Source organism: Mobula birostris, chromosome 24, assembly GCF_030028105.1.
Source record: "Mobula birostris isolate sMobBir1 chromosome 24, sMobBir1.hap1, whole genome shotgun sequence".
Lineage (NCBI taxonomy): Eukaryota > Metazoa > Chordata > Chondrichthyes > Myliobatiformes > Myliobatidae > Mobula > Mobula birostris.
In genome coordinates, this window is record NC_092393.1 from 63,612,105 (window position 1) to 63,627,734 (window position 15,630).

A 15,630-nucleotide genomic window follows, 5' to 3' on the forward strand; every position below is an offset into this window, starting at 1 on the left:
GAAAACATAGCGATATAGGGAAAGCTATGAGAGGTGCGCGAAAACATAGCGATATAGGTAGATAGGGTAGTTAAGAAAGCTTATGGGGTGTTAGCTTTCATTAGTCGAGGGATAGAGTTTAAGAGTCGTGATGTAATGATGCAGCTCTATAAAACTCTGGTTAGGCCACACTTGGAGTATTGTGTCCAGTTCTGGTCGCCTCACTATAGGAAGGATGTGGAAGCATTGGAACGGGTACAGAGGAGATTTACCAGGATGCTGCCTGGTTTAGAGAGTATGGATTATGATCAGAGATTAAGGGAGCTAGGGCTTTACTCTTTGGAGAGAAGGAGGATGAGAGGAGACATGATAGAGGTGTACAAGATAATAAGAGGAATAGATAGAGTGGATAGCCAGCGCCTCTTCCCCAGGGCACCACTGCTCAATACAAGAGGACATGGCTTTAAGGTAAGGGGTGGGAAGTTCAAGGGGGATATTAGAGGAAGGTGTTTTACTCAGAGAGTGGTAAGTGCGTGGAATGCACTGCCTGAGTCAGTGGTGGAGGCAGATACACTAGTGAAGTTTAAGAGACTACTAGACAGGAGGAATTTAAGGTGGGGGGTTATATGGGAGGCAGGGTTTGAGGGTTAGCACAACATTGTGGGCTGAAGGGCCTGTAATGTGCTGTACTATTCTATGTTCTATGTAAAGGGAATTATAGAGGCATGAGAGAGGAGCTTGCCCAGGTGGATTAAAGGAGGATACAGGCAGGGATAGTGATAGAGCAGAGATGGCTGAAGTTTCTGGGAATAGTTCACAAGGCGCAGGATAGATATGTCCCACAGAGGACGAAGTTCTCAAATGGCAGGGGTAGGCAACTGTGACTGACAAAGAAAGTTAAGGACTTCTTAAAAGTCAAGGAAAGGCCATAGAAGGTAGCAAAATGTGTTGGAAGCTGGATGATTGGGAAGCTTTTAAAATCCAACAAAAGGCAATGAAAAAAAGCTATAAGGAGGGAAAAGATGAAATATGAGGGCAACCTAGCCAATAATATAAAGCAAAATACTAAAAGTTTTTTTTCAGTTCTATAAAGAGTAAAAGGGAGGTGAGAGTTGAGGTTGGACCACTGGAAAATGATGCTGGTGAGGTAGTAATGGGGCTCAAAGAAATGGCAGATGAACTTAATGTGTACTTTGCATCAGTCTTCACTGTGGAAGACACTATTAGTGTGCCAGAGGTCCATGAGTGCCAGGGAGCAGGACTGAGTGCCATTGCTATTACAAAGGAAAAAGTGCAAGGCAAACTCAAAGGTCTTAAAGTGAATAAGTCACCTGGACCAGATGGACGACATCCCAGAGTCCTGAGAGAGGTGGCTGAAGAGATAATGGATGCATTGGTCATGACCTTTCAAGAATCACTTGATTCTGCCATGGTCCTGGAGGACTGCAAGATTGCAAATGTTACTCCACTCTTTAAGAAGGGAGGAAGACAAAAGAACAGAAATTATAATCCAATTTGCCTAACTCAGTGGTTGAAAAAAGTGTGGGAGTCTGTTATTAAGGACAAGGTTTCGAGGTACTTGGAGACTAATGTTAAAATAAGTCAAAGTCAGCATGGTTTCTGTAAAGGGAAATCTTGCCTGACAAATCTGTTAGAGTTCTTCAAGGAAGTAACAAGCAGGGTGGACAAAGGAGAGGCAGTGGATGTCAATTACATGGATTTTCAGAAGGCATTTAATAAGGTGCCACACATGAGGCTGCTTAACAAGACAAATTCCTATGGCGTTACAGGAAAGATACTGGCGTGGATAGCAGAATGGCTGACAGGTAGGAGGCAGCAAGTGGGAATAAAGGGGGCCTTTTCTAGTTGGCTGCCGGTGATGAGTGGTGTTCCTCAGGGGTCAGTATTGGGACTGCTCTTTTCAATTGTTTGTCAATGATTTAGATAATCGAGTTGATGACTTTGTGGCAAAGTTTGCAGATGATATGAAGATAGATAGAAGGATAGGTAGCACTAGGGAAGCAAAGTGATTGCAGCAGGACTTAGATAAATTGGAAGAATGGGCAAAAAAAGTGGCAGATGGAACACAGTGTTGGGAAAAGTATGATAATGCATTTTGATAAAAAGGAACAATAGTGCAGACTATTATCTAAATGGGGAGAAGGTTCAAAAATCAGAGGTGCAGAGGGACTTAGGAGTCCTTGTGCAAGACTCCCAGTAGTTTAATTTACAGGTTCAGTTTGTGGTAAAAAAGGCAAATGCAATGTTGGCATATATTTCAAGGGGAGTAGAATATAAATGCAAAGAGATAATGCTGAGCCTTTATAAGACACTAGTCTGGCCGCACCAGGGTATTGTTAACACTTTTGGGCTCCATATCTCAAGAAGAATGTGCTGTCATTGGAGAGAGTCCAGAGGAGGTGCACGAGGATGATTCTGGAAATGAAGAAGTTAACTTATGAGGAGTGTTTGGCTGCTTTGGGCCTGTACTCACTGGAATTTCAAAGAATGTGGGGGGATCTCATTGAAACCTACTGAATGTTGAAAAGACTAGATCAGGTGGATGTGGAGAGGATGTTTCCTATGGTGGGGGTGTCCAGAACTAGAGGGCACAACCTCAGATTTGAGGAGCGACCCTTTAGAACCAGGAACAGAGAGTAGTGAACGTTCAGCTACAGACTGTGGTGGAGGCCATGTCCGTGGGTATATTTAAGGTGGAAGTTGATCATTTCCTGATCTGTCAGGGCTTCAAAGGATAGGGCAAGAAGGCAGGTGTGTGGGGTTGAATGGGATCCAGGATCCGCCATGATGGAATGGTGGAGCATACTCGATGGGCTGAATGGCCTAATTCTGCTCCAATGTCTAACGTTACCCATTTACAGGAACCATTTGGCCCAGAGTCTGCTCCACCATTTCAACATGGCTGATCCATTTTCCCTCTCAGGCCCAATCTCCTGGCCTCTCCCCATATCTCTTCATGTCCTCACTGATCAACCTCTGCCTTAAATATACCCAATGACTTGGCCTCAACAGCCATTTGTGGCAACAAATTCTACAGATTCAGCCTCTCTGTTTAAAGGAATTCCACCTCAACTCTGTTCTAAAAGGACACCTCTCTATCCTAAGCTGTGTCCTCTGATCTTAGACTCTCCAACCATAGGAAACATCCTCTCCCCATCCACTCTATCAAGACCTTTCACCATTCGATAGGTTTCAATGATGTCACTCCACCTGCTTCTGAATTCCAGTGAACAGGGGCCCAGAGCTATCAAATACTCTTCATATGTCAAGCCATTCAAACCTGGAATCATTTTCATGAACCTTCTTTGAACCTCTTCCAATGTCAGCATCTCCTTTCTCAGATAAGATCCCCAAAACTACTCACAATACTCTAAGTGAGGCCTCACCAGTGCTTTATAAAGTCTCAATATTACATCCTTGATTTTACATTCTTGTCCTCCTGAAATGAGTACTAATATCGCATTTACCTTTCTCACCACATACTCAACCTGCAAATTAACCTTTAGGGAATCCTGTACAATAACTCCCAAGTCCTCTTGTACCCCAGTTTTTTTGTATTTTCTCTCCATTTAGAAAATTGTCAACCCTTTCATTTCTTCTACCGATATGCATGACCATACATTTCTCAACACTGTATTCCGCCTGCTACTTTTTTGCCCATTCTCCAGACCTGTCTAGGTCCTTCTGTAGTCTCTCTGCTTCCTGAAGACCACCTGCCCCTCCACCTATCTTCATACCATCTGCAAACTTTGCAGCAAGCCAGCAATTTCATCATCCAAATTATGAACTATAACATAAAAGAATTGGTCCCAACACAGACCTCTATAGAACACCACTAGTTACTGGCAGCCAACCAGAAAAGGCTCCCTTTAGTCCCACTCTTTGCCTCCTGCCAGTCAGCCACTGCTTTATCCATGCTAGAATATTTCCTGTAATACCAAGGGCTTGTAGCTTGTTAAGCAGCCTCATGTGTGGCACCTTGTCAAAGGCCTTCTGAAAATCCAAGTACACAACATCGACCAATTCTCCTTTGTCTATCCTGCTTGTTATTTCTGCAATACCCATTTACATTACCCACTAACATTAACCATGTACATGACCCATTTCTAAACAGGTAGTTTTATAACTGTAGTTCTGTTAAGAACTATTTACATTGATTTCCTGCGGGACAAGATTGAATCTTGTCCTTATGCTTGGAGGTAGTAAACACAGATATTCACTTCACTCATGCTTAGAGTTTTCACAGAAATACTCACAGGCCATTGAGTGATGTCGTCCTTCCAGATGTGTGGCATGGCTGAGGCAGGTTCCTCACACGTCCTGCAAGCAGAATATATGCTCAGTCACACAGGCTGATTCTCTTTTTTTTGTAATTTTTTTTTATTGAAGTTCATCATCAAACAAAACATTCCAGAAGATGTATTCCAGATACTGTACATATATATCATAGAGTCATATTTGTCACAAATCTCCACATAATATTTATTAACTATTTATGGTTCTATTACTATTTATTATTTATGGTGCAACTGTAACGAAAACCAATTTCCCCCGGGATCAATAAAGTATGACTACTACTACTACTACTACTACTACTACTACTATCTGAGGTATACACTTATAGAAAGGAGAGGAAAGAAAGAACAATCAAAAGAAGAAAACTATGTACAAAGTAGGGAGTGATCTTTTTTCTAACAACATATTCAATGACTTGTGAGAATCAAATCAGGCCTATGAGGTATTAAGTAGTTAAACCATCTTTCCCAGTATGAATCAAATTGTTCCAACTTATGAATAACAGATGCTGTTATCTTCTCCATTTTGTAGATGTCCATTGTAATCTCCATCCATACAATTAAAGTTGGGCTCTCCTGTGATAACCATTTCCTGGTAAGGGTAATTTTACCATCCACCGCAGTATATTCATTAAATATTTATCTCTTTTCAACCATTCTTGAGGTATATACCCAAAATATATGGTCTTACTTTCTAAGGGTATTTCACATTCAAATTTGTCTTGTAGGGCATTGTGTATCCCACTCCAATAGTCTTTGATAACGGGGCATTCCCAGAAAATATGATGATGGTTTGCATTTTGATTTCCACAATTTCTCCAGCAAACAGGGAGGTTACTATCATAATGGGATTTCTGAGAGGCGGTAATAAAATATCTTATCAAGTTTTTCCACCCAAACTCCCACCATTTCTGTGAACTGGTACACTTCTATTGATACCTCCATATTATTGTCCAGTCTTCCTCAGATATTATTATCCCTCCTTCCTTCTCCCATTTTGTTTTAATGTATGAAGTCGAAAGTGTTTTAAGATTTGACAAACCCTTATACACGCTTGAAATGATTCTACTACCATTGTCTGAATTATATGCTTTTCTAGATAGCTCTATCAGACATGTACTTGCCTTGGTTACATTTTTTAACCATCCTATTAACATACTGTCACATCTGTAAATATCAATAAAAGTCTTGTTTTTCTAATAGGTGTTTCTCTTTGAGCATTTCAAAACTGAACAGTGTTCCTTCTTTCATTATATTGCAAATAGCTGTTATTCCTTTGGCTGTCCGGTCCTTAAATCTAGCAAACAACAGGAATTCTGCAGATGCTGGAAATTCAAGCAACACACATCAAAGTTGCTGGTGAACGCAGCAGGCCAGACAACATCTCTAGGAAGAGGTACAGTCAACGTTTCAGGCCAAGACCTTTCGTCAGGACTAACTGAAGGAAGAGTTAGTAAGAGATTTGAAAGTGGGAGGGGGAGGGGGAAGGGGAGATCCAAAATGATAGGAGAAGACAGGAGGGGGAGGGATGGAGCCAAGAGCTGGACAGGTGATTGGCAAAGGGGATATGAGAGGATCATGGGACAGGAGGTCCGGGGAGACTTGTTGGGCCAAATGGCTTAATTCTGCTCCTATATCTTATGGCCTAATAAAATAGACAATAGGTGCAGGAGTAGGCCATTCGGCTCTTCAAGGCAGCACCGTCACTCACTGTGATCATGGCTGATCATCCACAATCAGTACCTTGTTCCTGCCTTCTCCCCATATCCCTTGACTCCACTATCTTTAAGAGCTCTATCTAACTCATTCTTGAAAGCATCCAGAGAATTGGCCTCCACTGCCATCTGAGGCAGAGCATTCCACAGATCCACAACTCTCTGGGTGAAAAACTGTGGCCTCTGGTTCTGGACTCCCCCAACATCAGGGAACATGTTTCCTGCCTCTAGTGTGTCCAATCCCTTAATAATCCTATATGTTTCAATCAGATCCCCTCTCATCCTTCTAAATTCCAGTGTATTCAAGCCCAGTCGCTCCAATCTTTCAACATATGACAGTTCTGCCATCCCGGGAATTAACCTTGTGAACCTACGCTGCACTCCCTCAATAGCAAAAATATCCTTCCTCAAATTTGGAAACCAAAACTGCACACAATACTCTAGGTGTAGTCTCACCAGGGCCCTGTACAACTGCAGAAGGACCTCTTTGTTCCTATTCTCAACGCTCCTTGTTATGAAGGCCAACATGCCATTAGCTTTCTTCACTGCCTGCTGTACCTGCATGCTTACTTTCAGTGACTGATGAACAAGGACACCCAGATCTCGTTGTACTTCCCCTTTTCCGAACTTGACACCATTCAGATAGTAATCTGCCTTCCTGTTCTTGTCAAAGTGGATAACCTCACATTTATCCACATTAAACTGCATCTGCCCACTCACCCAACCTGTCCAAGTCACCCTGCACTCTCATAACATCCTCCTCACACTTCACACTGCCACCCAGCTTTGGGTCATCTGCAAATTTGCTAATATTACTTATAATCCCTTCATCTAAATCATTAATGTATATAGGGGATAGGACAGTTGAAAAGCTAACTTACCACTAACGGCCTCGTGACTCCTATTTAACAAAAACTGAAGGAAGAAGTGCAGATCCAGATGTAAATGTCTGGAGATGTGGCTTAATGTATGTGTGTTGGGAAGCCAACAAGGGTAGCATTAAAGAGAGACACAGAGGGAGCATCAGGGTGGAGAAGAAGATGGGACAGTTACTGTGGGGTGATTGAGAAGTGGTGTGGAAGGGGTAACAGTGAAGGGGGTAATGAGAGAGTGTGGGATGAGGTTCAGCAAACAAGGCAGGCACTGAGTACTTGTCACTGGAAGAGTAGTGATGTTTTACTCAGATTCTCAATATTCCTGATAAAACCATACTTGGAGAGCAATAGTCTCTGGAGCCAATGCTCCTGTGAGGGGATGGTTCTGTGAAGAGCAAGTGAGGAAGACTGGATGATTTGCTGGAATCTCACTGAGGTGCACATTGATGGGATGGTGCTTGGGATTTTCTCTTCATGCATCTAGGACTGGGCAAAGCCTCAGGATAACTGTTCAGGGTGAGGACATCTGTAATAACTGAGGGCTTGTGTATCTTCATAGCTCTCTACCCAGAGAGCCAAGGATACTTAGTGAGGCATTGAAGATCAGGCAGGATATTGTTCAAGGCCAGACTAGCCATGCCTTACTAAGAAGTTGTACATATATAATAAGCTGCTTGAATGCCTTACGTAGTTGGGTATCAGGCTGGTAGGAGATAGAGGTGGAGGGACTGAACCTGTGGAGAGTTGCTGCTCCCAGTTCCAACATTCTGATACAGGTTTCACTTGCCTTGGATCCTGATGACACACTGCCCCTGATGATCGCTTCTGATTAGTGAAGCCCAGGTTTGGAGCTTGGCTGCTTGGCCATTTAATAAAAGTGGCGAGTACTTTCTGTGTTTGAAAATAGAAAAGGTTAGTAACTGTTTATGATTGCACAGTACTACATTGGGGGTGAGTAATAAATTACCCTCCAGCAGGGCTGAGTGCCAGATCTTCTTGGCATACTGTGGCAATACTGATCACTGAAGCCTGCATCACTACCAAGGAATTCAGACAGATTTCCAATGGACAAATGGAACTTTTTAATATGTTATCTACTGAGATTGGGTGAGATTAAAACTTGAGGTCATGGATTAAGGGTAAATGGTGAAATCCTCTCCAAGTCTATTCTATCGAAGCCTTTCAACTAGTAGGAGGGGCAGAGCGAAGTGATGATGGTGCTGAACAGTGCCTCCTTTGCTTGTATCTTCAGAAGCAGCTCTATTTCTATCTTTGATATCTCTTTTTTACCTTTTCAAGGTTCTTTTGAAGATCCTGACCTGGAGTTATGCTCTGACTTCAGTCCTTTGTGGGAATGGGACCCCCTCTCAGGGCCCACGACCAACTGCTTTTTGATATCCCAGGGACATGGCCTAGAAGACTAGCACGCCTTCAGGGTGCTGGATTTTTGTGGCTCTGGAGATGGTGAACCCTGACTGAGGTGTCGCGGGAGGACACGGAACATCGAGAGCAGCAGATTAGCTCCCGTGGGCTGTGTGTCCAGAGACCTGAGCTCTCTGGGTGCGGAGCTTGGAAAAATTGATGCAACAGACTTTTAACATCATAAATCAGCGAGTTGTTTGTTATGTCTCCCCTCTTGATGTGAAATGGGGACACCTCTTTTTCCCTTATTAGGGAGAGAGAGAGCCTGTAGTATGTTCACCCAGTAATTTGACAACTAGTCTTTGGGGTACTGCAAGTTTATGTCTTTATAGATGCTTTGCTGCATGCTTGAGTGCTCGGTGGTGGGGTGCCATTGCTTTTTTGCGGGTGGTGGGTGGGGTGTTGTTGCCTTGCTGCTGCTTGTGCATGGGAGGGGGGAGCTGGGGGGGTGCTTTGGCGTTCTAACATTTAACGGTCATTCATTCTTTGGGGCATTCCTCTGTTTTAGTGGATGTTTGTGAGGAAAAAGAACTTCAGGATGTATATTGTATACATTTCTCTGGCGTTAAATGTACCTATTGATCATGGCTTGTAGGGGATCTGGACCAGCTGGAAAAATGATACAGGGACAAGTGCGAAGTGTTGCACTTTGGTAGCACCAGTCAGAGTAGGTCTTACACAGTGAACGGTAGGGCACTGAGGAGTGTGTCAGAACAAAGTGCTCTGGGAATAAATGTCCATAATTCATCACAGGTAGATAAGGTTGTAAAGAAAGCTTTTGGCACATTGGCCTTCCTAAATCAAAGTATTGAGTACAGAAGATGGGATGTTATGTTGAAGTTGTATTAGGCATTGGTGAGGCCTAATTTGGAGCATTGTGTGCAGTTGTGGTCACCTACCTATAGGAAAGATGTTGGAAAAAGTACAGAGAAAATTTACAAAGATGTTGTTGTGTCTGGAGGACCTGGGTCATAAGGAAAGATTGAATAGGTTAGGCCTTTATTCCAAAGAACATAGAAAATTGAGGCGATTTGAAAGAGGTATACAACATTATGAGAGGTGTAAAGAGGGAAAATGTAACCAGGCCTTTTCCACTGAGCCACACACAAAATGCTGGAGAAACTAAGCAGACCAGGCAGCCTGCTCAGTTCCTCCAGCATTTTGTATATGTTGCTCGGATTTCCGGCATCTGCAGATTTTCTCTTGTTTTTTTCCACTGAGATTGGGTGGAACTGCAACCAGAGGTCATAGGTTAAGGGTGAAAGGTTAAACGTTTAAGGGGAACATGAGGGGGAAATTTCTTCACACAGAAGGTGGTGAGAGTGTGGAATGAGCTGCCAGTGCCAGTGGTGCACATGAGCTCGATTTCAATGTTGGAGTGAAGTTTGAAAAAGGACAGTGCATAGATGGTAGGGATATGGAGGACGCTGGTCCTGGTGCAGATCGATGGGAGAAGGCGGTTTAAATGGCTTTGGCGTGGACTAGATGAGATGAAGGGCCTGTGTCTGTGCTGTACCTCTCTGTGGCTCTATAACTTTACAGAGCTTGCATGGGAATTCGGCCCGGGGGCTAGGGGATGGGGGGGCATAGAACTCACATGGGAATTCAGCACAAGGGGAGGGGAGGGGGGATTTATCTCACATGGGAATTCAGCACAAGGGGAGGGGAGGGGGGATTTAGCTGACATGGGAATTCAGCACAAGGGGAGGGGAGGGGGGATTTAGCTGACATGGGAATTCAGCACAAGGGGAGGGGAGGGGGGATTTAGCTGACATGGGAATTCAGCACAAGGGGAGGGGAGGGGGGATTTAGCTGACATGGGAATTCAGCACAAGGGGAGGGGAGGGGGGATTTAGCTGACATAGGAATTCAGGACAAGGAGAGGGGGGGATTTAGCTGACATGGGAATTCAGCACAAGGGGAGGGGGGATTTAGCTGACATGGGAATTCAGGACAAGGAGAGGGGGGGATTTAGCTGACATGGGAATTCAGGACAAGGAGAGGGGGGGATTTAGCTGACATGGGAATTCAGGACAAGGTGGGGGAGGGTTAGAGCGCACGTAAGTATTCAGCCTGGGGTGGGGGGGGGGTGGAAGAGATAGTGCTCACATGGGAATTTAGCCCGGGGGGCCTTGATCTTACATGGGAATTCAGGACATGGTGGCGGGGGAGGTGCTAGAGCTCACATGGGAATTCAGGACAAAGGGATGGGAAATACAGCTCAGATGGGAACTCAGCCCAGAAGCTGAGGCGAGGTGATAGAGTTTATTGGAATTCAGTTCGGGGGTCAGGGGAGAACAGAGCTCACATGAGATTTCAGCCTGGGGGGGAGGGGATAGGTCTTGCATATGAATTCAGTACAAGTGGGTAGGGGTGAAACAGATCTCACAAGGTGGGGGGGATAGAGATGGGAATTCAGCCCCGTGGGAAGGGTGTAGAGATCATGTGAGAATTCACCCTGGGGGTGTGGGGGTAGACAGGTGATACATAGGAATTCAGCATGTGGTGGGGGGGGTGGAACATCTCACATGGAAATTCAGCCAGGGGTGGGGGTGGGGGGGGGTTGGAAATAAATCTCACGTTGAAATTCAGCATGGGGGGGGAATAGAACACAATACGCGATATAGCACAGGAGGGGGGGAGAATAGAACACGATGGAAGATTCAACTTAGGGAGAGGGTGATAGGGCTCACATGGGAATTCAAGACAAGCGGGGTGTGATAGAGCTCAGATGGAACTCAGCCCGGAGGGACGAGGGGATAAGAGCTCACATGGGAATTCAGCTGGGGGAGGATAGAACACAATACACAATAGACAATAGGTGCAGGAGTAGGCCATTCAGCCCTTCGAGCCAGCCCCACCATTCACTGTGATCATGGCTGATCATCCACAATCAGTACCCTTTTCCTGCCTTCTCCCCATATCCCTTCACTCCACTATCTTTAAGAGCTCTATCTAACTCTTTCTTGAAAGAATCCAGAGAATTGGCCTCCACTGCCTTCTGAGGCAGAGCATTCCACAGATCCACAACTCTCTGTGTGAAATAGTTTTTCCTCAACTCTGTTCTAAATGGCCTACCCCTTATTCTTAAACTGTGGCCTCTGGTTCTGGACTCCCCCAACATTGGGAACATGTTTCCTGCCTCTAGCGTGTCCAATCCCTTAATAATCTTATATGCTTCAATCAGATCCACTCTCATCCTTCTAAATTCCAGTGTATACAAGCCCAGTCGCTCCAATCCTTCAACATATGACAATCCTGCCATCCCTGGAATTAACCCAGTGAACCTACGCTGCACTCTCTCAATAGCAAGAATGTCCTTCCTCAAATTTGGAGAGCAAAACTGCACACAATACTCCAGGTGGGGTCTCATCAGGCCTTGTATAACTGCAGAAGGACCTCTTTGCTCCTATATTCAACTCCCCTAGTTATGGGGATGGTATAATGGGGGATTCAGCACACAAACGTCATTCAGCCCACCTGTTTTCACTCAGATTTCTGCCCCAAATCTCTCTTCCACTCTTTTTCAACTGGTAGCATTTTCTGCTACTCGCTCTCCCACGGACCTGTGCAGACTACCAGAAATACTGGTACACTTCTGGCCTTTGGGGGCGAGTTCCACAACCTCATTGCTCTCTGCACAAGGTTTTTTCTGAACTCAGAATCCCCTCCAGTGTCTTTCCCACCACTGATGTTTGCTTCACGGGTTTACATCTGATAATACACTTTGTTTTCCCTTTAATAATAAAAACATGGAAACCAGATGAAATACTGAAAGTGTAATCAAACCAATAATCCAAGTTCAGCATACGTTACCCACTTTTTAGTTCAATCCCTGTAACAATAACCACAAATTCCTGGTTTACTTGTTACTGCCTCGCTAACCTGTGGTGGAAATTCCAGTGCTTTGGGTGCACTGTTCTCCAAGAAAGGTTAGGGGTGTTGTGGATAGTGTGGAGGGCTGTCAGAGGTTACAGCAGGTCATTGATAGGATGCAAAACTGGGCTGAGAAGTGGCAGGTGGAGTTCAACCCAGATAAGTGTGAGGTGGTTCATTTTGGTAGGCCAAATATGATGGTAGAATATAATATTAATGGTAAGACTCTTGGCAGTGTGGAGGATCAGAGGGATCTTGGGATCCGAGTCCACAGGACACTCAAAGCTGCTACGCAGGTTGACTCTGGTTAGGAAGGCATACGGTGTATTGGCCTTCTTCAACCCTGGGATTGAGTTTATGGGCCGAGAGGTAATGTTGCAGCTATATAGGACCCTGGTCAGACCCCACTTGGAGTACTGTGCTTAGTTCTGCTCACCTCACTACAGGAAGGATGTGGAAACCATAGAAAGGGTGCAGAGGAGATTTACAAGGATGTTGCCTGGATTGGGGAGCCTGCCTTATGAGAATAGGTTTAGTGAACTCGGTCTTTTCTCCTTGGAGTGACGGAGGATGAGAGGTGACCTGATGATGAGAGGCATTATCGTGTGGATAGTCAGAGGCCTTTTCCCAGGGCTGAAACGGTTAGCACAAGAGGACGCAGTTTTAAGGTGCTGGGGAGTAAGTACAGAGGAGATGTCAGGGGTAAGTTTTTTTTATGCAGACTGGTGTGGAATGAGTTGCCGGCGACAGTGGTGGAGGCGGATATGATAGGGTCTTTTAGGAGATTCCTGGACAGGTACATGGAGCTTAGAAAAATAGAGGGCTATGGGTAAGCCTAGGTAATTTCTAAGGTTAGGACATGTTCGGCACAGCTTTGTGGGCCAAAGGGCCTGAATTGTGCTGTAGGTTTTCTATATTCTACGTTCTATCTCTTTGTTCCTCTCTAGAGGTTAAATTCCTCTAGAAATCTGTCGCCATTTCCTCCTGATAACTCCTCTCCTTGATCCGTCAATTTAGAAATGTTAGAAATGTTTTGATTTGATGGAGAGAAAAAGCATTTGTCTCGATAGTGAGGAAATGAGATACATGTACTTGCAGGAATCAGATTGACCTCCAGTGGTTTGGTCCAAGAAGTCAGAATGAAGAGTGAAACACACGAGTGGTGTGAGTGCAGTTGTTCATACTTACCGAACAATCCTCCTTCAATGTCTGCACACATCCAGAATTGTCATTCTGAACACAGCAGCCTGACCTCCTCTCCTGATCTCTTGCCTTCTCGGTGAGCTTTGCGATCGATTGGTCCTTCCGTAAACAAGGAGAAAACTTTGCTCCAAGGTGGATGAGAGCATCCTGCAAACAGTGAAAGCACTAAGCATCTGCATGTCTGTGCACAAAGTCTCTGCGTCTCCACCTGATCTCTGAGCAAAGGACTCACCGAACGAGGCCCAATCCAGAAGTTCTCCTGCTGCACATCCTCCACACTCTCATAGATCCCTTTCTTCCTCAGCACCTGAGAAACAGGTCTCATTCAAAATTCTGAGCACCATTCCTTTTCCACCTGTCAAGTTTGCTGATGTCCACTTTACAGGGAAGTGTTATTTTGGAGTGATCTTATGAAAGAAGTCAACAGGAAGCAGGAAAGTACAGGCCAGTCTATAACTCTGTAAAACCATAAAAATAGCTGTGTCTGCTGTGCCATTCTGTCAAGGCTGATTTACTATCCCTCTCAACCCCATTCTCCTGCCTTCTCCTCGTAACCTTTGACCTTGTAACCGTTGTCGTGGTGGGAGATTTTAATTTCCCAAATATCGATTGGCATATCCCTGGAGCAAGGGGTTTAGATGGGGTGGAGTTTGTTAGGTGTGTTCAGGAAGCTTTCCTGACACACTATGTAGACAAGCCTACAAGAGGAGAGGCTGTACTTGATCTGGTATTGGGAAATGAACCTGGTCAGGTGTCAGATCTCTGAGGGAGAGCATTTTGGAGAGAGTGATCACAATTCTATCCCCTTTATCATAGCATTGGAGAAGGATAGGAACAGACAAGTTAGGAAAGTGTTTAATTGGAGTAAAGGAAAATATGAGACAAGAACTTGGAAGCATAAAGTGGGAACAGATGTTCTCAGGGAAATGTACGTAAGAAATGTGGCAAATGTTCAGGGGATATTTGTGTGGAGTTCTGCATAGGTACGTTCCAATGAGACAGGGAAAGGATGGCAGGGTACAGGAACCATGGTGTACAAAGGCTGTTGTAAATCTAGTTAAGAAGAAAAGAAGAGCTTACGAAAGGTTCAAAAAGCTAGGTAATAATTGAGATCTAGAAGATTATAAGGCTAGCAGGAAGGAGCTTAAAAATGAAATTAGGAAAGCAAGAAGGGGCCATAAGAAGGCCTTGGTGGACAGGATTAAGGAAAAATCCCAAGGCATTCTATAAGTATGTGAAGAGCAAGAGGATAAAACGTGAGAGAATAGGACCAAACAAGTGTGACAGTGGAAAAGTGTGTATGGAACTGGAGGAGATAGCTGAGGTACTTTGCTTCAGTATTCACTACGGAAAAGGATCTTTGCAATTGTAGGGATGACTTACAGCAGACTGAAAAGCTTGAGCGTGTAGATATCAAGAAAGAGGATATGCTAAGGCTTTTGGAAAGCATAAAGTTGGATAAGTAACCTGGACCGGACAAGATGTACCCCAGGCTACTGTGGGAGGAAAGGGAGGAGATTGCTGTGCCTCTGGCAATGATCTTTCCATCATCAATGGGGACAGGAGAGGTTCTGGAGGATTGTAAGGTTGCGGATGTTGTTCCATTGTTCAAGAAAGGGAATAGAGATAACCCAGGAAATTATAGACCAGTGAGTCTTACTTCAGTGGTTGGCAAGTTGATGGAGAAGATCCTAAGAGGAAGGATTTATGGACATTTGGAGAGAACATTAGGAATAGTCAGCATGGCTTTGTCAAAGGCAGGCTGATTGAATTTTTTGAGGATGTGACTAAACCCATTGATGAAGGTAGAGTAGTAGATTTAGTGTATATGGGTTTCAGCAAGGCATTTGACAAGGTACCGCATGCCAGGCTTATGGAGAAAGTAAGGAGGCATGGGATCCAAGGGGACATTGCTTTGTGGATCTGGAACTGGCTTGCCCACAGAAGGCAAAGAGTGGTTATAGATGGGTCACATTCTGCATGGAGGTCGGCGACCAGTGGTGTGCCTCGGATATGTTCTGGGACCCCTGCTATTCGTGATTTTTATAAATGACCTTGATGAAGTAGTAGAGGGATGGGTTACTAAATTTGCTGACAACACAAAGGTTGGAGGTGTTGTGGATAATGTAGAGGACTGTCAGAGGTTACAGCAGGACATTGATAGGGTGCAAAACTGGGCTGAGAAGTGGCAGATGGAGTTCAACCCAGACAAGTGTGAGGTGGTTCATTTTGGTAGGTCAAATA

At 44.6% G+C, this 15,630-nt stretch overlaps 1 protein-coding gene across 2 annotated transcripts in view; it reads right to left on the reverse strand.

Moving 5' to 3' along the window:
• LOC140187198 (inactive rhomboid protein 2-like) overlaps positions 1–15,630 on the reverse strand; it is an 85,769-nt gene that overhangs the window by 25,389 nt on the left and 44,750 nt on the right. For both annotated transcript variants that reach the window (XM_072242263.1, XM_072242262.1), the window contains exons 9-12: positions 13,619–13,693; positions 13,372–13,533; positions 7,673–7,776; positions 4,257–4,320 (exon numbers count right to left, since the gene is read on the reverse strand). In XM_072242263.1, coding sequence (XP_072098364.1) covers positions 4,257–4,320; positions 7,673–7,776; positions 13,372–13,533; positions 13,619–13,693 — 405 coding nt within the window. The remainder of the gene's footprint in view (positions 1–4,256; positions 4,321–7,672; positions 7,777–13,371; positions 13,534–13,618; positions 13,694–15,630) is intronic.